At 43.7% G+C, this 21,872-nt stretch overlaps 1 protein-coding gene across 2 annotated transcripts in view; it reads right to left on the minus strand.

Annotated features, from left to right (window-relative positions):
* Positions 1-21,872, minus strand: part of LOC110524447 (acyl-CoA-binding domain-containing protein 6) — a 66,952-nt gene that overhangs the window by 35,811 nt on the left and 9,269 nt on the right. For both annotated transcript variants that reach the window (XM_090235752.1, XM_090235753.1), the window contains 3 exons: positions 20,702-20,772; positions 17,865-17,970; positions 12,803-12,892 (listed from right to left, as the gene is read on the minus strand). In XM_090235752.1, the coding sequence (XP_090091878.1) occupies positions 12,803-12,892; positions 17,865-17,970; positions 20,702-20,772 (267 nt within the window). The remainder of the gene's footprint in view (positions 1-12,802; positions 12,893-17,864; positions 17,971-20,701; positions 20,773-21,872) is intronic.

Raw genomic sequence — 21,872 nt, forward strand, 5'->3', positions numbered from 1 at the left:
GGCGCTACAAAGTATTAACTTAAGGGGGCTGAATAATTTTGCACGCCCAATTTTTCAGTTTTTGATTTGTTAAAAAAGTTTGAAATATCCAATAAATGTCGTTCCACTTCATGATTGTGTCCCACTTGTTGTTGATTCTTCACAAAAAAATACAGTTTTATATCTTTATGTTTGAAGCCTGAAATGTGGCAAAAGGTCGCAAAGTTCAAGGGGGCCGAATACTTTCGCAAGGCACTGTATGTAAATTAGATATTTCAACAACAAAAAAATGTAATACATTTGCAAGCATGTCTAAAAAACTGTTTTTACTTCATCATTATGTAACAAAATGTGGAAAACGTCAAGGGGTCTGAAAACTTTCCGAATGCACTGTAGGTCCATTATCTTTTCTACATACTTTATATCTGGTTTAAGTCCTTTAAGATCAAACTGAAAGCATTTTTCCATCACGAAAATAAAAAACATATACAGTACCAGTCAAAAGGTTGGACACACCTACTCATTCAAGGGTTTTTCTTATTTTTAGAATAAGAGTGAAGACTATGAAATAACAAAAAGGATAACATTGTGTGTTCGCGAGTCTCCCATTTCCATAGAGTGGTATTCGTTTGTAGGCGTCCGTTCAGACGCTACAGTCGTTTTCATGGTCTGACAAACACCGCTATAGCTCTGCGACCTTCCACCGCAGATACTGTAAGGAAGGCCGACATAGGCAGATTGAGATATCTTTAGCTTAAACTGAACGATTTTGATGGGGATTTTTTTTATTATGTTACTTAGATTGACGCCCGGATGCATCAAGACTCTTAAGGACTTTTTTCCAACTTTTAAATTCCTGTAAACTGAATGATCATGTTTATCTCTCCTAACAAATAATGGCATTTTGAGGATATTTTGATGTGCCTTTATTACAATGCAGTACACTAAATGTCAGCCCACATAAAATAACTGAGTTATGCTTCTGACTTCACAAACACGGTACCCTACTTCTGCCACCCGGCCCAGTTTCTGGGGTTCATTTGTTATAGTGCAGTAGAGAAGCAGTGGTGGTTAAGGGCCAGTGTGAGGCATTCTGCTGGTGACAGGTGGTATACAGTTGATCTGGGTATTCATGGACAGAGCTACCTATTGTAGTCCCTTCTGATCCCAGATTAGAATCAAACAGCCCATAATGCAGGTTACCAGGTTTGGACATCCACTGAAACAATCAGCTGATTAATTTTCAACGATTTTCACTGAACGCATTTTTTTGGTTTGTTATTTAATCAACAAATTAAACATAAATCACTTTTATCTTTTTTTAACGGCAGTTGGCAGAGGTCAGTTCAGATTACTGGGATATCCAAAACCCAACACCAAACATCCTCTACTGCTTATCATACACAGACAAAAGGAATGTGAGAATGTAAAACGGTGGAGACCTTTCACATTCACAGGACCATTTACAATTTAAAATCTTTGATAGTCTGCCAATGATTTATAATATGTATAATGATATACATATAATTCACTGCACATATATATATATATATATATATATATATATACATACACACACACACACAACTACTCATTCAAGTTTTTAAAAAAAACGATTTTCTACATTATAGAAGAGTGAAGACATCAAAACTATAAAATAGCACATATGGATTCATGTAGAGACCAAAAAAAGTGTTAATCAAAATATATTTTATATTTGAGATTCCTCAAAGTAGCCTCCCTTTGCCTTGACAGCTTTGCACACTCTTGGCATTCTCTCAATCAGATTCACCTGGAATGCTTTTCCAACAGTCTTGAAGGAGTTTCCACATATGCTGGACACTTGTTGGCTGCTTTTCCTTCACTCTGCCATCAAACTAATCCCAAACTATCTCAATTGGGTTGAGGTCGGGTGATTGTGGAGGCCCTTACACAGCCTGGAGGTGTGTTGGGTCATTGTCCTGTTGAAAAACAAATGATAGTCCCTCTAAGCGCAAACCAGATGGGATGGCGTATCACTGCAGAATTCTGTGGTAGCCATGCTGGTTAAGTGTGCCTTGAATTCTAAATAAATCACAGACAGTGTCACCAGCAAAGCACTCCCACACCATTACTCCTCCTCCACGTTCACCTACCCTAAGTTTCACAAAGACACGGCAGTTGGAAGCAAAAATCTCAAATTTGGACACATAAGACCTAAGGACAGATTTCCACGGTCTAATATCCATTGCTTGTGTTTCTTGGCCCAAGCAAGTCTCTTCTTATTGGTGTCCTTAGTAGTGGTTTCTTTGCAACAATTCAACCATGAAGGCCTGATATCACACACAGTCTCCTCTGAACTGTTGATGTTGAGATGTGTCTGTAACTTGAACTCTGTGAAGCATTTATTTGGGCTGCAATTTCTGAGGCTGGTAACTCTAATTAACTTATCCTCTGCAGCAGAGGTAACTCTGGGCCTTCCTTTCCTGTGGCGGTCCTCATGAGAGCCAGTTTCATCATAGCGCTTAAGGTTTTTGCGACTGCACTTCAAGGAACATTCAAAGTTCTTGAAATGTTCCGTATTGACTGACCTTCAGGTCTTAAAGTAATGATGGACTGTCGTTTCTCTTTGCTTATTTGAGCTGTTCTTGCCATAATATGGACTTGGTCTTTTAACAAAAATGTCAAAAATAAATAAAACGGAAAAGTGGTGAGTGCATATGTATTCACCATATATTCACCTTTCAGAACAGGTGTATATATGAACATTCATTTCCAAGATGGCATAGCAGTTCAGACGTCTTTTGTCCTCGTCTTGTCGTGTCCCGTATATATATATATATATTTACAACTTTTTTCGCATACCTTTTTATATATATTTTAAATTTTTCCATAAACTCATCTTCAAAACACTCTCCTGCAACCCGCCTCACCAATTCATATTTATTAAAAAAGTATTATTTACCTCAAATCTGTAATCCTCCAAGAAGCTATCCAGAAACTAGCCAGGAGCTAGCCAGAAGCTAGCCAGAAGCTAATCAGAAGCTAGTTAGCTTCTTTACTGGCTAATCGTTAGTATTCAGCTAACCACGGTTTGTGGTCATCAGCTATCCTTTAGCCCGAAAATCTATCGCCAGTTTTGTACGGCGAAGAGCGGCTCGGAACGGAACATACCGGACCAATTTTTCTCTCCATGTACCTGGATTTCAACCGCTAACTCTGGACATTCATACCTGGATCTCACAGCTAGCTAGCTGCTCTCCGTGTGACTATCGGCTTTCGTCGATTCCGGAGCAATCATCAATTATTCCGGAGCTAGCCAGCTGAAGAGTTCCATCAATCACTCCTGGGCTACAATCACCTATCCAGACCCGTTTTACTGCCTACGCGGAGCCCCACCGGGCCTTCACAACTGGACTGCCGACGTTATCTACCCGAAGGAGTTATCCGGCTGGCTCCTCCGTTGCAACGTTACCTGAACGCCCATCTGCGGCCCGCTAACCGTTAGCTGTCTTATCGGCTGCTATCTGAATAGACAATCTGACAATTTATTTATTTATTTAAATTATTTTTTTTCTTCTTCTTGGGCCTCTATAACTATATCTATTGTTTTTTGTTGTTGTTGTGTGATTTGGATTAATCCCCTCTACCACACGGAACCCCACTAATCTACTGACGGAACGCAAGAGGTGGCTAATAACAGACCTCGATCCTATGCTAGTTTGCTACCGATGGCCTGGCTAGCTGTCTAAATCGCCGTGACCCCCAACCAACCTCTCTACTCACTGGACCCTTTTGATCACTCGACTAAGCATGCCTCTCCTTAATGTCAATATGCCTTGTCCATTGCTGTTCTGGTTAGTGTTTATTGGCTTATTTCACTGTAGAGCCTCTAGTCCTTCTCACTATACCTTATCCAACCTATTAGTTCCACCACCCACACATGCAATGACATCTCCTGGTTTCAATGATGTTTCTAGAGACAATATCTTTCTCTTCATCACTCAATACCTAGGTTTACCTCCACTGTATTAACATCCTACCATACCTTTGTCTGTACATTATACCTTGATGCTATTTTATCGCCCCCAGAAACCTCCTTTTACTCTCTGTTCCAGATGTTCTAGACGACCAATTCTTATTGCTTTTAGCCGTACCCTTATTCTACTCCTCTGTTCCTCTGGCGATGTAGAGGTGAATCCAGGCCCTGCAGTGCCTAGCTCCACTCCTATTCCCCAGGCGCTCTCTTTTGACGACTTCTGTAACCGTAATAACCTTGGTTTCATGCATGTTAACATTAGAAGCCTCCTCCCTAAGTTTGTTCTATTCACTGCTTTAGCACACTCTGCCAACCCGGATGTTCTGGCTGTGTCTGAATCCTGGCTTAGGAAGACCACCAAAAATTCTGAAATTTCAATCCCAAACTACAACATTTTCAGACAAGATAGAATTGCCAAATGGGGCGGTGTTGCAATCTACTGCAAAGATAACTTGCAGAGTTCTGTCCTACTATCCAGGTCTGTACCCAAACAATTTGAACTTCTACTTTTAAAAATCCACCTCTCTAAAAACAAGTCTCTCACCGTTGCCGCCTGCTATAGACCACCCTCTGCCCCCAGCTGTGCTCTGGACACCATATGTGAACTGATTGCCCCCCATCTATCTTCAGAGCTCGTGCTGCTAGGCGACCTAAACTGGAACATGCTTAACACCCCAGCCATCCTACAATCTAAACTTGATGCCCTCAATCTCACACAAATTATCAATGAACCTACCAGGTACCTCCCCAAAGCCTTAAACACGGGCACCCTCATATATATCATCCTAACCAACTTGCCCTCTAAATACACCTCTGCTGTCTTCAACCAAGATCTCAGCGATCACTGCCTCATTGCCTGCATCCGTAATGGGTCAGCGGTCAAACGACCTCCACTCATCACTGTCAAACGCTCCCTGAAACACTTCAGCGAGCAGGCCTTTCTAATCGACCTGGCCGGGGTATCCTGGAAGGATATTGATCTCATCCCGTCAGTAGAGGATGCCTGGATATTTTTTTTAAATGCCTTCCTAACCATCTTAAATAAACATGCCCCATTCAAGAAATTTAGAACCAGGAACAGATATAGCCCTTGGTTCTCCCCAGACCGACTGCCCTTAACCAACACAAAAACATCCTATGGCGTTCTGCATTAGCATCGAACAGCCCCCGTGATATGCAGCTGTTCAGGGAAGCTAGAAACCATTATACACAGGCAGTTAGAAAAGCCAAGGCTAGCTTTTTCAAGCAGAAAATTGCTTCCTGCAACACTAACTCAAAAAAGTTCTGGGACACTGTAAAGTCCATGGAGAATAAGAACACCTCCTCCCAGCTGCCCACTGCACTGAAGATAGGAAACGCTGTCACCACTGATAAAAGCATTTTTCTACGGCTGGCCATGCTTTCCACCTGGCTACTCCTACCCCGGTCAACAACACTGCACCCCCCACAGCAACTCGCCCAAGCCTTCCCCATTTCTCCTTCTCCCAAATCCGTTCAGCTGATGTTCTGAAAGAGCTGCAAAATCTGGACCCCTACAAATCAGCCGGGCTAGACAATTTGGACTCTTTCTTTCTAAAATTATCTGCCGAAATTGTTGCCACCCATATTACTAGCCTGTTCAACCTCTCTTTCATGTCTGAGATTCCCAAAGATTGTGCTTCTACACCTGCATTGCTTGCTGTTTGGGGTTTTAGGCTGGGTTTCTGTACAGCACTTTGAGATATCAGCTGATGTACGAAGGGCTATATAAATAAATGTGATTTGATTTGATTTGATTAGAAAGCAGCTGCGGTCATCCCCCTCTTCAAAGGGGGGGACACTCTTGACCCAAACTGCTACAGACCTATATCTATCCTACCATGCCTTTCTAAGGTCTTCGAAAGCCAAGTCAACAAACAGATTACAGACCATTTCGAATCTCACCATACCTTCTCTGCTATGCAATCTGGTTTCAGAGCTGGTCATGGGTGCACCTCAGCCACGCCCAAGGTCCTAAACGATATCTTAACCGCCATCGATAAGAAACATTACTGTGCAGCCGTATTCATTGATCTGGCCAAGGCTTTCGACTCTGTCAATCACCACATCCTCATCGGCAGACTCGACAGCCTTGGTTTCTCAAATGATTGCCTCGCCCTGTTCACCAACTACTTCTCTGATAGAGTTCAGTGTGTCAAATCGGAGGGTCTGCTGTCCGGACCTCTGGCAGTCTCTATGGGGGTGCCACAGGGTTAAATTCTTGGACCGACTCTTTTCTCTGTATACATCAATGATGTTGCTCTTGCTGCTGGTGAGTCTCTGATCCACCTCTATAAAGACGACACCATTCTGTATACTTCTGGCCCTTCTTTGGACACTGTGTTAACAACCCTCCAGGCAAGCTTCAATGCCATACAACTCTCCTTCCGTGGCCTCCAATTGCTCTTAAATACAAGTAAAACTAAATGCATGCTCTTCAACCGATCGCTACCTGCACCTGCCCGCCTGTCCAACATCACTACTCTGGACGGCTCTGACTTAGAATACGTGGACAACTACAAATACTTAGGTGTCTGGTTAGACTGTAAACTCTCCTTCCAGACCCATATCAAACATCTCCAATCCAAAGTTAAATCTAGAATTGGCTTCCTATTTCGCAACAAAGCATCCTTCACTCATGCTGCCAAACATACCCTTGCAAAACTGACCATCCTACCAATCCTCGACTTTGGCGATGTCATTTACAAAATAGCCTCCAATACCCTACTCAACAAATTGGATGCAGTCTATCACAGTGCAATCCGTTTTGTCACCAAAGCCCCATATACTACCCACCATTGCGACCTGTACGCTCTCGTTGGCTGGCCCTCGCTTCATACTCGTCGCCAAACCCACTGGCTACAGGTCATCTACAAGTCTCTGCTAGGTAAAGTCCCCCCTTATCTCAGCTTGCTGGTCACCATAGCATCTCCCACCTGTAGCACACGCTCCAGCAGGTATATCTCTCTAGTCACCCCCAAAACCAATTATTTCTTTGGCTGCCTCTCCTTCCAGTTCTCTGCTGCCAATGACTGGAACGAACTACAAAAATCTCTGAAACTGGAAACACTTATCTCCCTCACTAGCTTTAAGCACCAACTGTCAGAGCAGATCACAGATTACTGCACCTGTACATAGCCCACCTATAATTTAGCCCAAACAACTACCTCTTTCCCTACTGTATTTAATTAATTAATTAATTTTGCTCCTTTGCACCCCATTATTTTTATTTCTACTTTGCACATTCTTCCATTGCAAATCTACCATTCCAGTGTTTTACTTGCTATATTGTATTTACTTTGCCACCATGGCCTTTTTTTGCCTTTACCTCCCTTATCTCACCTCATTCGCTCACATCATATATAGACTTGTTTATACTGTATTATTGACTGTATGTTTGTTTTACTCCATGTGTAACTCTGTGTCGTTGTATGTGTCGAACTGCTTTGCTTTATCTTGGTCAGGTCGCAATGGTAAATGAGAACTTGTTCTCAACTTGCCTACCTGGTTAAATAAAGGTTAAATAAAAAATAAATAACAATATACTGAGATCATGTGACAGATCATGTGACACTTAGATTGCACACAGGTGGACTTTATCTAACTAATTATTTGACTTCTGAAGGTAATTGGTTGCACCAGATCTTATTTAGGGGCTTCATAGCAAAGGGGGTGCTATGAAGCCCCTAAATAAGATATGGTGCAAACAATTACCTTCAGAAGTCAAATAATTAGTTAGATAAAGTCCACCTGTGTGCAATCTAAGTGTCACATGATCTGTCACATGATCTCAGTATATATACACCTGTTCTGAAAGGCCCCAGAGTCTGCAACATCACTAAGCAAGGCACACCACCAAGCAAGGCGCACTACCAAGCAAGCGGCACCATGAAGACCAAGGAGCTTTCCAAACAGGTCAGGGACAAAGTTGTGGAGAAGTACAGATCAGGGTTGGGTTATAAAAAAATCTGAAACTTTGAACATCCCACGTGGCACCATTAAATCCATTATTAAAAAATGGAAAGAATATGGCACCACAACAAACCTGCCAAGAGAGGGCCGCCCACCAAAACTCACAGACCAGGCAAGGAGGGTATTAATCAGAGAGGCAACAAAGAGAGACCAAAGATAACCATGAAGGATCTGCAAATCTCCACAGCAGAGATTGGAGTATCTGTCCATAGGACCACTTTAAGCCGTACACTCCACAGAGCTGGGTTTTACTGAAGAGTGGCAAGAAGAAAGCCATTTCTTAAAGAAAAAATATGCAAACAGTGGTGGTAGCATCATGCTGTGGAGATGTTTTTCATCAGCAGGGCCTGGGAAACTGGTCAGAAATTAAGGAATGATGGTGCTAAATACAGGGAAATGTCAGTCTTCCAGAGATTTGAGACTGACGGAGGTTCACCTTCCAGCAGGACAATGACCCTAAGCATACTGCTAAAGTAACAATCAAGTGGTTTAAGGGGAACATTTAAATGTCTTGGAATGGCCTAGTCAAAGCCCAGACCTCTATCCAATTGAGAATCTGTGGTATGACTTAAAGATTGCTGTACACCAGCGGAACCCATCCAACTCGAAGGAGCTGGGGCAGTTTTGCCTTGAAGAATGGGCAGAAAACCCAGTGGCTAGATGTGCCAAGTTTATAGAGACATACCCCAAGAGGCTTGCAGCTGTAATTCTTTCAAAAGGTGGCTCTAACAAAGTATTGATTTGTGCACTTCACAAAATAGATGGCTTCATGAGGAGGGAATATTATGTGGAAAAATCTCAAGACATCAGTCAGGAAGTTAAAGCTTGGTCGCAAATTGGTCTTCCAAATGGACAATGACCCCAAGCATACTTCCAAAGTTGTGGCAAAATGGCTTAAGGACAACCAAGTCAAGGTATTGGAGTGGCCATCACAAAGCCCTGACCTCAATCCTATAGAACATTTGTAGGCAGAAATGACAAAGCGTGTGCGAGCAAGGAGGCCTACAAACCTGACTCAGTTACACCAGCTCTGTCAGGAGGAATGGGACAAAATTCTCCCAACTTATTGTGGGAAGCTTGTGGAAGGCTACCCGAAAGGTTTGAGCCAAGTTAAACAGTTTAAAGGCAATGCTAACTCAAGCAAAAAAAGAAACGTCCTCTCACTGTCAACTGTGCTTATTTTCAGCAAACTTAACATGTGAAATATTTGTATGAACATAAGATTCAACAAGAGACATAAACTGAACAAGTTCCACAGACATGTGACGAACAGAAATTGAATAATGTGTCCCTCAACAAAGGGGGGGGTCAAAATCAAAAGTAACAGTCAGTACCTGGTGTGGCCACCAGCTACATTAAGTACTGCAGTGCATGTGCTCCTCATGGACTGCACCAGATTTGCCAGTTCTTGCTGTGAGATGTTACCCCACTCTTCCTCCAAGGCACCTGCAAGTTCCCAGACATTTCTGGGGGGAATGGCCCTAGCCCTCACCCTCTGATCCAACAGTTCCCAGACGTGGTCAATGGGATTGAGATCCAGGCTGTTCATTGGCCATGGCAGAACACTGACATTCCTGTCTTGAAGGAAATCACACACAGAACGAGCAGTATGGCTGGTGGCATTGTCATGCTGGAGGGTCATGTCAGGATGAGCCTGCAGGAAGGGTACTACATGAGGGAGGAGGATGTCTTCCCTGTAACGCACAGCATTGAGATTGCAGGCAATGACAACAAGTTCAGTCCAATGAAGCTGTGACACACCGCCCCAGACCATGATGGACCCTCCACCTCCAAATCGATCCCGCTTCAGAGTACCATCCTCGGTGTAACGCTCATTCCTTCAACAATAAACGTGAATCTGACCATCACCCCTGGTCACAAAACCGTGACTCGTCAGTGAAGATCAGTCCTGTCTGGTCCAGCGACGGTGGGCTTGTGCCCATAGGCAACGTTATTGCCGGTGATGTCTGGTGAGGACCTGCCTTACAACAGGCCTACAAGCCCTCAATCCAGCCTCTCTCAGCCTATTGCGGACAGTCTGAGCACTGATGGAGGGATTGTGTGTTCCTGGTGTAACTTGGGCAGTTGTTGTTGCCATTCTGTACCTGTCCTGCAGGTGTGATGTTCGGATGTACCGATCCTGTGCAGGTATTGTTACACGTGGTCTGCCACTGTGAGGACAATCAGCTGTCCGTCCTGTAGCGCTGTCTTAGGCGTCTCACAGTACGGACATTGCAATTTATTGCCCTGGCCACATCTGCAGTCCTCATGCCTCCAAGCAGCATTTCTAAGGCACGTTCACACAGATGAGCAGGGACCCTGGGCATCTTTCTTTTGGTGTTTTTCAGAGTCAGTAGAAAGGCCTCTTTAGTGTCCTAAGATTTCACAACTGTGACCTTAATTGCCTACTGTCTGTAAGCTGATAGTGTATTAACGACCGTTCCACAAATGCATGTTCATTAATTGTTAATGGTTCATTGAACAAGCTTGGGAAACAGTGTTAAGACCCTTTACAATAAAGATCTGTGAAGTTATTTGGATTTTACAAATTATCTTTAAAAAACAGGGTCCTGAAAAAGAGACACACACACATACCCCCCTCGCTTAGGGATTCAATTCCAGGCGCACGCAATGACTACATCAAGCTTGTGACTCTACAAACTTGTTGGATGCATTTGCTGTTCGTTTTGGTTGTGTTTTAGATTATTTTTTGCCCAATGGTAATTAATGGTAAATAAATGTAGAGTAATTTGAGTGACTCATTATAAATAAGAATAAAATGTGTTTCTAAACACGTGTACATTGATGTGGATGCTACCATGATTACAGCTAATCCTGATTGAATCATGAATAATGATGAGTGAGAAAGTTAGAAGGTCAAAGATCATGCCCCCACGACATGCTAACCTCTCACCATTACCAATAACAGCGGAGGTTAGCATGTCTTGGGGGGTATGATCTTACTTGTTAAACAAAATCAATTTCTCTGAGCAATTGTGTTAGAATAAAATATAATTGTATGGAGCATACAATAAAGCTCAGTATTTGTATTATCTATTTGATACAGTCTTTGTTGCTCATCTTTATCAAGGGCGTCAATAATTTTAGACCCCACTGTATATGTCAAACCTACTACTGTACATACCTACTACGATACTATTTCCACATGTATGTTTGCCAGTTTAACAGCAAAAAGGCATGTAGCATCCAAGGCATCTTGTCTAGTTCAGCATGGCCAGAAAGTGACTGAAAACAGCAATCTAATAGAATGTAATAAGAAGTAGCAGGCTTTATATCCCATCAACTCTAAGTTACGTGGGGTTTACATTGTATAATAATTTGGCAGAGACTGTTGTATGATTTAGCTAGTCGTATTTCCTTTTGGCCACCCTCACGCCATCTCGTAAACCTGATCTCAATAATTATGGAGCAAAAATCTAGTTGCCTTATTATCTACCCTCAGGCAGCTGACTGGGTACTTCTGAGCACAGAAGGAAGATGGGTTTTGTCTAGAAAGGACACAGCTTTTGTCAAAATTGACTTTCGTGGCAGGTTTAGGAGAACTTAGGCAGCATGTTAGGAGAATTAGGCTAAGGATAGGAAAAGGTTTAGGGTTAGCTAAAATGCAAAAAATAAAATTAACTTTTGATGTCAATTTGACAAACGCTGTATTCCATCTAGACATGACCGTAGGGGTCCTAATGGCCTGAGAGGGACTGCAGAGTGACCTCTCACACTGGGTCTTAATAAGGACCGTCTGCCATTCAATTACACTTACTGGTACCTACACTAGGAAATAGTATGCATGTGTATAGCTATGCATATTGCACACATACTCCCAGAGCATGTGTCTGAAATTCATCCGAGATGCCAGAGATGTACAGGTATTAGATTTGACCATATTTAACCACTTTTTTTATATCAGTGTACTGCTATTGTAACTACTGTTATTATTCATAAATGAAGGCTAAATACAGTACATGTTACAATGGGCTTTAGAGAGACTCCACTTCTCTGTAATTACAATGCAGCCTTTAACATGCCTCCATTTAAGTAGTAATGTTTTATTGTAAACCATGACCATAGCCACTGCTAGGAAGACCAAGATAATTCTCTATAAGCCGGCGCTCTGGTTTTCATCCACACAAAAAAAGGTTCAAGGCCAAAAAAAGAAAGTCATTTGCAAATGTTCTGATTATATGGGTTGTATAATGCAAACAATTTGCCTGATTACTTCCAATTGATTTGTCTTACCGTGGGGCAGTAAAGCCCCTGGTCCCACAACTGTATGCATCACAGTATTAATGCATCGTTCAGCCAGCTTAAGACAAAGCTGCCTGCCTCTAAACCTGAATGGCGTTCAGGGTTTTTCTCTCCACAGCCAGGTCACTAAACAACGTCTACCTGCTTACTGTGTTGGATAAACCCCATGGGATTTGTCGATATCACAAAGTGAATTACAGTAGACCTGCTCAGAGGGTTCTAGGGAGTGTGTCACCGGGCCTTTAGTCCCCTGGGCCAGCCACAGAAACTAGGCCTCCATGGATACAGAGGATTGACTTTCTGGTGTGTAGTAAAATAAACTGGAGGTGTGTCTTTGGGAGGTGTGTGCTCAACTGTTGACAGGGTGTACTGTGTAATCTGGAGGTGTGTGGTGGGGTGTTGACAGAGTGCGGCGTCATGCCCCTCTTAACACAATTGTGAATCTCACAGAAATCTTTAAATCTCCTAAAATATCTAACCCCATGAGCTTCTGCATCAAGTGCCCCTTGATTCCTATCCCCAGATGTCTGTGTATGTGTGTGAGAGACTCACCTGACTGTTAATGCCAGCACTGTTTTGCAGTAACACAGACACCAGGTCTTTGTGTCCTCTGTCACAGGCCCAGTGCAGCAAATTCCGGCCCTGAAACACACAGAGGTGTGTCTCTTTATTCCTGCACTAACACATTATACAATACATGAGCAGGTACTTCAAAGTGCAACGGATATTGTTAGCCATCATTGGAGTAGCTAATGAGTTGAGGAGTCTGATACTGAATCAAATATCATAAAAGTTGTCTTAGGTAAAACCCTCAAAGTAAATGTCAGTACTTGTTTACACACCTTAACACTATCTATTGTAAATCCTAACTCTTGGTCTACGATACATTTTCTCAAGAGGGGAAAGAAAACTAAAGCACTACCGGTAGGTACAGTACTTAGTAAGGTTGCCTAGTGAATGGACTACAGCTGGCATGGATAGTGACAGTGTGTGTGGGGCGTCTGACCACACAGAGATATGTAAATGCAGCTTGGGGACCTGCTGGAGCATTCAGTGAGATGGATGGAGGCCCAATCCCTCCTCACCTCTAATAGAACCATCTATTCCCTTCTGTTATGCACGGCTCCACAAAGTTAACTACACAATAGATTTCTCAACTTAAAAAAATAATAATGATGCACTACAATTTATAACTCAGAGCCTTCAGATCCCAACTAGAAAACGAGGTGGTGACAGAATGAGCTCTGCTCTGCCTCCTCACCAGCAGGAGGGGTATGAGTGTGTGTGTGTTGTGTGTGTATATATATATATATATATATGCCAGCATATATACAGTGGGGAGAACAAGTATTTGATACACTGCCGATTTAGCAGGTTTTCCTACTTACAAAGCATGTAGAGTTCTGTAATTTTTATCATAGGTACAGTTCAACTGTGAGAGACGGAATCTAAAACAAAAATCCAGAAAATCACATTGTATGATTTTTAAGTAATTAATTTCCATTTTATTGCATGACGTAAGTATTTGATACATCAGAAAAGCAGAACTTAATATTTGGTACAGAAACCTGTTTGCAATTACAGAGATTATAAGTTTCCTGTAGTTCTTGACCAGGTTTGCACACACTGCAGCAGGGATTTTGGCCTACTCCTCCATACAGACCTTCTCCAGATCCTTCAGGTTTTGGGGCTGTCGTTGGGCAATACGGACTTTCAGCTCCCTCCAAAGATTTTCTATTGGGTTCAGGTCTGGAGACTGGCTAGGCCACTCCAGGACCTTGAGATGCTTCTTAAGGAGCCACTCCTTTGTTGCCCTGGCTGTGTGTTTCGGGTCGTTGCATTGCTGGAAGACACAGCCACGACCCATCTTCAATGCTCTTACTGAGGGAAGGAGGTTGTTGGCCAAGATCTCGCGATACATGGCCCCATCCATCCTCCCCTCAATACGGTGCAGTCGTCCTGTCCCCTTTGCAGAAAAGCATCCCCAAAGAATGCTGTTTCCACCTCCATGCTTCACGGTTGGGATGGTGTTCTTGGGGTTGTACTCATCCTTCTTCTTCCTCCAAACACGGCGAGTGGAGTATAGACCAAAAAGCTCTATTTGTGTCTCATCACACCACATGACCTTCTCCCATTCCTCCTCTGGATCATCCAGATGGTCATTGGCAAACTTCATATGGGCCTGGACATGCGCTGGCTTGAGCAGGGGGAACCTTGTGTGCGCTGCAGGATTTTAATCCATGATGGCGTAGTGTGTTACTAATGGTTTTCTTTGAGACTGTGGTCCCAGCTCTCTTCAGGTCATTGACCAGGTCCTGCCGTGTAGTTCTGGGCTGATCCCTCACCTTCCTCGTGATCATTGATGCCCCACGAGGTGAGATCTTGCATGGAGCCCCAGACCGAGGGTGATTGACGTCATTTTGAACTTCTTCTATTTTCTAATAATTGCCTTCTCACCAAGCTGCTTGCCTATTGTCCTGTAGCCCATCCCAGCCTTGTGCAGGTCTACAATTTTATCCCTGATGTCCTTACACAGCTCCCTGGTCTTGGCCATTGTGGAGAGGTTAGAGTCTGTTTGATTGAGTGTGTGGACAGGTGTCTTTTATACAGGTAACGAGTTCAAACAGGTGCAGTTAATACAGGTAATGAGTGGAGAACAGGTGGGCTTCTTAAAGAAAAACTAACAGGTCTGTGAGAGATGGAATTCTTACTGGTTGGTAGGTGATCAAATACTTATGTCATGCAATAAAATGCAAATGAATTACTTAAAAATCATACTATGTGATTTTCTGGATTTTTGTTTTAGATTCCGTCTCTCACAGTTGAAGTGTACCTATGATAAAAAAATTACAGACCTCTCTACATGCTTCGTAAGTAGGAAAACCTGCAAAATCGGCAGTGTGTCAAATACTTGTTCTCCCCACTGTATATATATGAGTGTGTGTAGGGGGGTTGGGGATGTGGAGGGGGCTGGTCCCGGAGCTCAGGGACAAATTGCGGATGGCCGACAGAGTCCTTAGAGTTGATTGATGGGATGCTGTGGACAAAACGAGAGCATCCCCTTGATCAGCCCCCACACCCTCTCTTCCCTCCTCTCCTTAGCTCCAAACCCCTCATTCTAATACAACCGCCACAAGGAGCTCATTTTTCAGTTTAGGCAATTAGATAAAGCAAACTCTCTAAGTCCTATTCTATTGCTTAAATTATATTGATCACCACGGCTGTATGTTGAAATTGATATTTATGAGAGAGGCGGGAGCCTAAATACCGCTGTGCTTTTTCTGTTTTTGGTGTGCCCCTCTGATTGTTATTTGTTAGTGTTTCTCCTCATATATTAATTCCACTCCGGAACTTTCTGTATATACTCTCAAGAGAACTATGTTTTGGAAAAGAGTGAACTTTAACCTCTCTACTGGATTGGTTCTCAGAAAAAGACTGCCCAGTGCACTCAAAAAGTACACCAATAAGATGTCTGGTTGGATAAAAGAGCATTTTCATGGACCCAAAAAATATTTGAAATAACCATTTATCGTAAGGAGGAACATAGCACTCTTATTTGTCTGCGATAACAACAAAATAAGAAAACCCTACTGGAAATCATCCACCAGGAATCAGCACTGCTGGCACGTTTTATAATAGAAGGTTAGGGATGGCCTGAACCTCTCTGTTCTAAAGTGCTAAGCCAGGCTCCCTGTGTAGTGGGGGATTAGCCACTTTCAGGAGCCGTGACAGGTGCTTTGACTCGCACCCACGGTAACACACAACAGACATGTCTACATGGGCCTAAAAGGGCACTCTCCTCAGTCGCTGCCTGCTCCTCAGTCTTAGTGGGAGGGGACATGTCAGCTCAATTGGCTCTAATTGAATGGGGGGATTTGGTCCCTGAGAGAAAGAGAGAAAGGGGAAAGAGGAGTTCCTTGGGCGGTATTACAACATGAAATCCAGCCCTCCATTGTTGGGGTACATGGGATTGGTGGTTAGAGGTGGCGGTGTGGTCTCTCTCTCAGTGGCATGTGGAGACCTGTATGGATGTGGAGACGCTTCACCCACACAGTTGCTTGTACACTATACAACTACACAGTAGTAATAGGCAAAAACACAACATATCTCATGATTATTCAGAGAGTGAAGGAGACAAATTCATGAGGGAGATTCTATTAGTAAAGACTGGCTAGACTGTATTCATACTCTCCAGTACCGGGGTATATTAGTCACTGTAGTCAGTGTCTAGAATCAGTCCTGTGTATGATGTATACCTGCGGCATGGCCCCCATGCCACCATCCCAACAGTAATGAGATGGCCTCAGTGAGCCATGAGGACACGGCGGGGCACCCTGATCTATTCTCCCCATCATTAGGATTATTTCCCCATTCGCCCCACGCCTGCACTGTACATTACAGCTAATGCCTTTGACCTCTGGAGGGGAGTCAGAGGACCAGCCACACCAGGGGTCAAAGGACCAGACACCCCAGGGGTCAGAGGCCATCCCCCGGGCTCAGATCACCCTGAATTAAAGTGCCAATATCCCCCACGGCTGAAAACATATAACAGAACAGTCTACTAAGTCACTAATTCTGGAAGACTTCGGTTAACAGTGGAAACAAGAGTCATTTATACAGTCTCTAGATATGACTTTGGAGGATACTAGTGGGACATTCAATTATGGCATATTCCAATTAGCGCAAGTAGAGAACACAAGGTTCTTGGTAGAGCAAAACTTGAATTATATAAATAGCAAAATATGAATCTGTATTTAAAAGAACAGTCTGTGGCTGTTACTGTTGACTCTTGAACATAGGTTAAATGTACAAAACCTGGCTGTGTTTATACTTCTACCTAGCGAGATTTATCACCAACTTGTACCTAAACAAAGAGAGAAGACGGTAGGATATGTTAATCTATTCCATCAGACCTCTCTCTCTCGCTCTCTCTCTCTAAAAATAGCCTGAATTGATGCAATAACTATACCCTTTAAACTACTACACCTAGTTTGATGGTTGTAGCCATCAATTGCCCCGTTAGCAATCACACATAATAGCAAAATTATTTAATTTAAAAAACTTCACATTTCTCTAGTGTAGGCTACTTATCATAATGAACAATATCAGCAAAATGCCTCCGATAAGTTGTCGGTATGGTCGGTGTCGACAATATTTGGTTTATCGTCCCAGTTCTACTCTCTCAGCTGGTTGCCTATCTGAGATGAATCACCTCAGGGGGTGGATGGAACTTCACTAGTGCCCTCTGCTGGTTGTATTGAGGACCTGCAGTCCACTGGTAAATAATGCTGGAGTGGCCCCACAAAGAACACCATCTGCCATGGCTGCTGATGCACCAACTGGTTCCTCATTTGAAGAATTGTTGTGATGAAAGAGGGACTAAGGCATTTGCCCTCTGTGATAAATGAATAAAGAGCAGATGAATAGATTTGGGGTCAAAGAGCTGGGCTTCTCCCATAGATCTGAGATATTGCTGAGGAGTTCCCGTGGACTAATAGTCAATTTGAGGCCAAAGACAATGGAGCTACGGGGGAATATTGTACCATACTGCAAATGAGCAGGTTTTGGGATGAATAACATGTTTTGTTTAAAAAGAGGACAGGATGTCACTTACCTCTTCATCTTTTGCGTTGACATCCACTTTCTTGGAACTGATAGCCGTGGTAATGTGTTCTATGTTGTTTTCTCTGCAGTAGTCAAATATGTTCCTGTCTTCTTCCCTGTGAGGGGAGAGTAAGAAAAAGCATCAGAGTACCAATGCATTGAAGTGAAGGAACTGGGAAGAGACACCTGTTCTTCAGGGAATTCTACTTCTCAGCCAAAACAATCAATAACACCACCACCATACATACACAAAGCTAATCAAAAATCTAGATCTGAATCAAATGTATTAAGTAATTGAATAATCTTATTGAAATCTTGTCATTAACAAATCTGGATATGAATACATATGCCAATATATTGAGTATTGTCAGGTGAATGGGCAACTTTCTGTTTCTTGGCCCCATAGGAGAGGAGTGGAACACACTGTCGTCAGCTGTGCATTTTGTTTGGCTGGAAAAAGCCCTGTGTTTGGCTGTTTGAGGGGCCAGGTGTGGGTGAGGTAAACACCCACCCCCCCTCCCCACACAAACACGCTATGACAGGTTGGGTGGGGTAAACATAACATTTCCTCCTGCTCATCCCTGGTGAGTCATCCCTGGTGGGTTATCCCTGGGGGAGCTGCTGTACGGTAGGTACGCCACACTAGCTCAAATTATATCCCACCTAATCACCTCCTGGTATGAAGCCACGCCAGGTGGGGTAAGGGTAGAGTGGGGGCATACAGGGAAGGGGCTAAATCTCATTTAGATATTTACGTCTTCCCTCTTATCCATGCAGGGATCCTAATTCATTGCAATGAGTTTCCATTGTCTGACAGAAAGCAACTCAGTCCCAGGCCCAGTCCCAGTGGAGGACAGGCTGGCAGGGATGAACACTATGGGTTATGAGGGGAACTACCTAACTGGAGGGGAACTGAGAAATTATTAGGATACCGGGCAGCAGTGTTTCTGCTTCGTGTTTTGTATCACATGTTGATTTATAAAACATTCCAGGTGAATAAGGTTACATGCGGTTACACACATTCAGCCCCTCCCCTTCTCCGGTGATCGCAGCGCTGACCCAGTGTCCCTGCCACGTGGGCACCATCAGTCTCCAACGGCAACTAATCAATGGCAGAGCTTATCAGTCAGGCTGCGCTGGCCGGCGAGGGTTTGGCCTCATGGCTGCTGGCCACCCCTCCGGCCGAAAGCACACACACGATTAATGGTGCCCTGATAAACGACATAATCAGCACCACCCACCGCACGGCATGCTGGGAAGGTCACAGGCTACTCTGTCATCCCCAGTGCCTGGTTAACCACAGCTGACTACCAGCTGGGGGAGAGAGTGGGGTGGGGGGAGGGGGTAGGGCCAGTTATCATCCCTGATGTGTGTTTGACTGGCCTACTACTATTGCCGCTTTTTCAGTTTTTTCAAGCGAGGGTCTTTTATGGGACTATGAGAGCCGAACCGAAGCATGCGGAACTGTACAGCACTGTGTGCAACCGCCACTGTGATATCATGTGGATGTTGTAACTACTGTGTGGCTAATCAATTACTGTAAACGTGGATTTGGTGTCACGACCCCTAAACACCATACCGTCATCCACCACACCACCCTGCATGAGCAAAACCCACATCAGCTTCATACAACAGTCCTGGTGCCCAGCTCACTGACACACACCAGCCTCATACAACACAATCCTACTCCACAGCCCAGCCCGGCATACTGACAGATTTCCCCCTCATCAATCAGCCTGCATGCATGCCAGCCCTTCAGCAGGAGAACACTCATCTCCCAACACAGCCAGACCACTACAGATTACTTCAACAGCTCTACCATTAATCACACACATTCTTATAGGGAGGTCACTCACACACCATGGGCAACACACACACAAAACACACAGGCTACAACAAAGCGCTTTGGGTGGCAATGAGAGAACTCACACTCGCTGGGACTCTCCAGCCAAGTGGTCTAGAATTCCAATCAGCTAACAATAAGTCTGATGTTGATCAGAGCCTTTCCACAATCTGTGAGGATTACAAGTGTAGCTCACAAAAATCTATTCCATCACAAGCACCAGACTTCCTTATCTTCGGGATATCGCCAATCAATCCTACATTTGTCAATACACATTCCACACATAGCTACCCGACTCGGAGCAGAAAATGAGCAAAGAGGATGCAATTAACTCAGTGAAAAGCAGCTGCCTGAGAAGGCAAAGTAGTTCACATGGCGAGGGTCTCCCTGTACTGAGGGGAAAATTGGATATTCAGCGAACCAGTGAGTTTGGAACAGTTTGGAGCGGGATACACCCGAGAAAAACCTCGCTGAGGGGGAAGGTTAATGACTTCCTGTCCCCATGGAACATCCCCATTGGCTATCATCTAGAGGGGCGTCGCCAGGGGAGCCCACACGGCAGCGTGCTATACTCACCACACTCTCATTTCACCACGCTAACAAAAAACTAATTAAAGGCAGGCGCTTCTCAGGCCACCTCTCTTCAACACATGCATACTAATGAGGATCATTTAGGGGAAAATCTGCTGGATTCAGCCCTCATTTAAATGTGTAAAACAGCAATTTTTCCAGAAACAATGTGGTGTTTAGGGGTGAACAAGATTCTGAGGGTTTCCGTAAGGGGAGTGAATATAATTGACATAAATCAGGACTGTCTCATGTCCCCACAACAGTTTACAGTCTGCAGAGGAACTTCTGACACTCAGAGCAGAAGTTTGTCTCTGATACTGTTAGTCTGTCTGTCTGTCTGTCTGTCTGTCTGTCTGTCTGTCTGTCTGGCTGTCTGTCTGGCTGTCTGTCTGTGTGGTTGGCTGTCTGTGTGGTTGGCTGTCTGTGTGACGTACCTTATCATTTCTTCTTGGTAGAGGGAACTGACTGCTGGGCGTCCAAATCCTGTCCTACGCTCTCTTCTCTCCTGGAACAAGAAACTAAAAATGATCCAGACATTCATTGAAAGGGGTCAGACAACTGCACCAATATCTTACACTATGAATAACACATTTTACATAATACCCCCATCATCTTTTGTAATAACAGTGACTCTGTAGTGGTGCATGCTACACTATTGTGCTCTAAGGACAGCTCAGTATTCCCCTACCTAGTTATCCAGTATAACAGTGCACTCTTGTCCCCACCTAAAACAAGCACACTGTGCCATACAATGGAAAACAAAAGAGCCACTGGGAGAATGAATTTCCCTATTCACAGACAGAAATAGGTTCACGTAGTCACGATGCGCTCACATTGTTTAGACATGACTCCAAAACATGGGTAATAGTTCTATCTAAAAGGTCAGCTTTGAGTACTGTAGTATATTTTAACTGCTCAAAATAATTTGAGCTATTTTACCTTTCCCTATTTTCTGAAAAACATCTGACCTGATAATACATGCTGTAATGGTAAACCATCATAGCCTGCACAGATACAACAGCTCTAGTATGGCCTATGTTCTATATTCTCTTCCACAGTGACTCACACAAGACAACTAACAAATCAGATGTCATTTCTGAGGGGATCATGACCTTTTAGGAGTGGTATTCACTTCTAATTCAGAATATTAGTTGATGCACTTCCTTTTATAATGTAAAAGCTAGTGCATCCAACAATAACAAAAAAACTAGGAGGTCCAAAACGGACTATTGTTTCTGCTGCCTTCATCCCCATCCAGCCTCTCCTAAATCTGTTTGTCTGGACCCTGGTAAGAATAGAGTCCCTGCACTTTGTTAACACTAATACAATCACATCCTTTTCAGAGGGGCATTTGTGCATTTGCCTTCCCCTGGCATTGTGCCACGCTGGGGGCCTTGTCAGCACGTATTGGTCTCGATGGCAGCGCCACAGAAAGGGACGTGTCAGGCTGGCTTGCAGGCCACTGATGCCTGCTGACACTCAGATTGTAGCAGGACGGACGGAGAAGGAGAGAGGCGGGTGGAAGGCACTAGCTACAACAGGACAGGTGACAGGCTTTTATGTCGTACCACTAAACATCACTCTAAATCTCTCCTTTGAGGACAG

This window comes from Oncorhynchus mykiss, chromosome 5 (genome assembly GCF_057628025.1).
Source record: "Oncorhynchus mykiss isolate SJ-2025 chromosome 5, ASM5762802v1, whole genome shotgun sequence".
NCBI classification, from domain to species: Eukaryota; Metazoa; Chordata; class Actinopteri; order Salmoniformes; family Salmonidae; genus Oncorhynchus; species Oncorhynchus mykiss.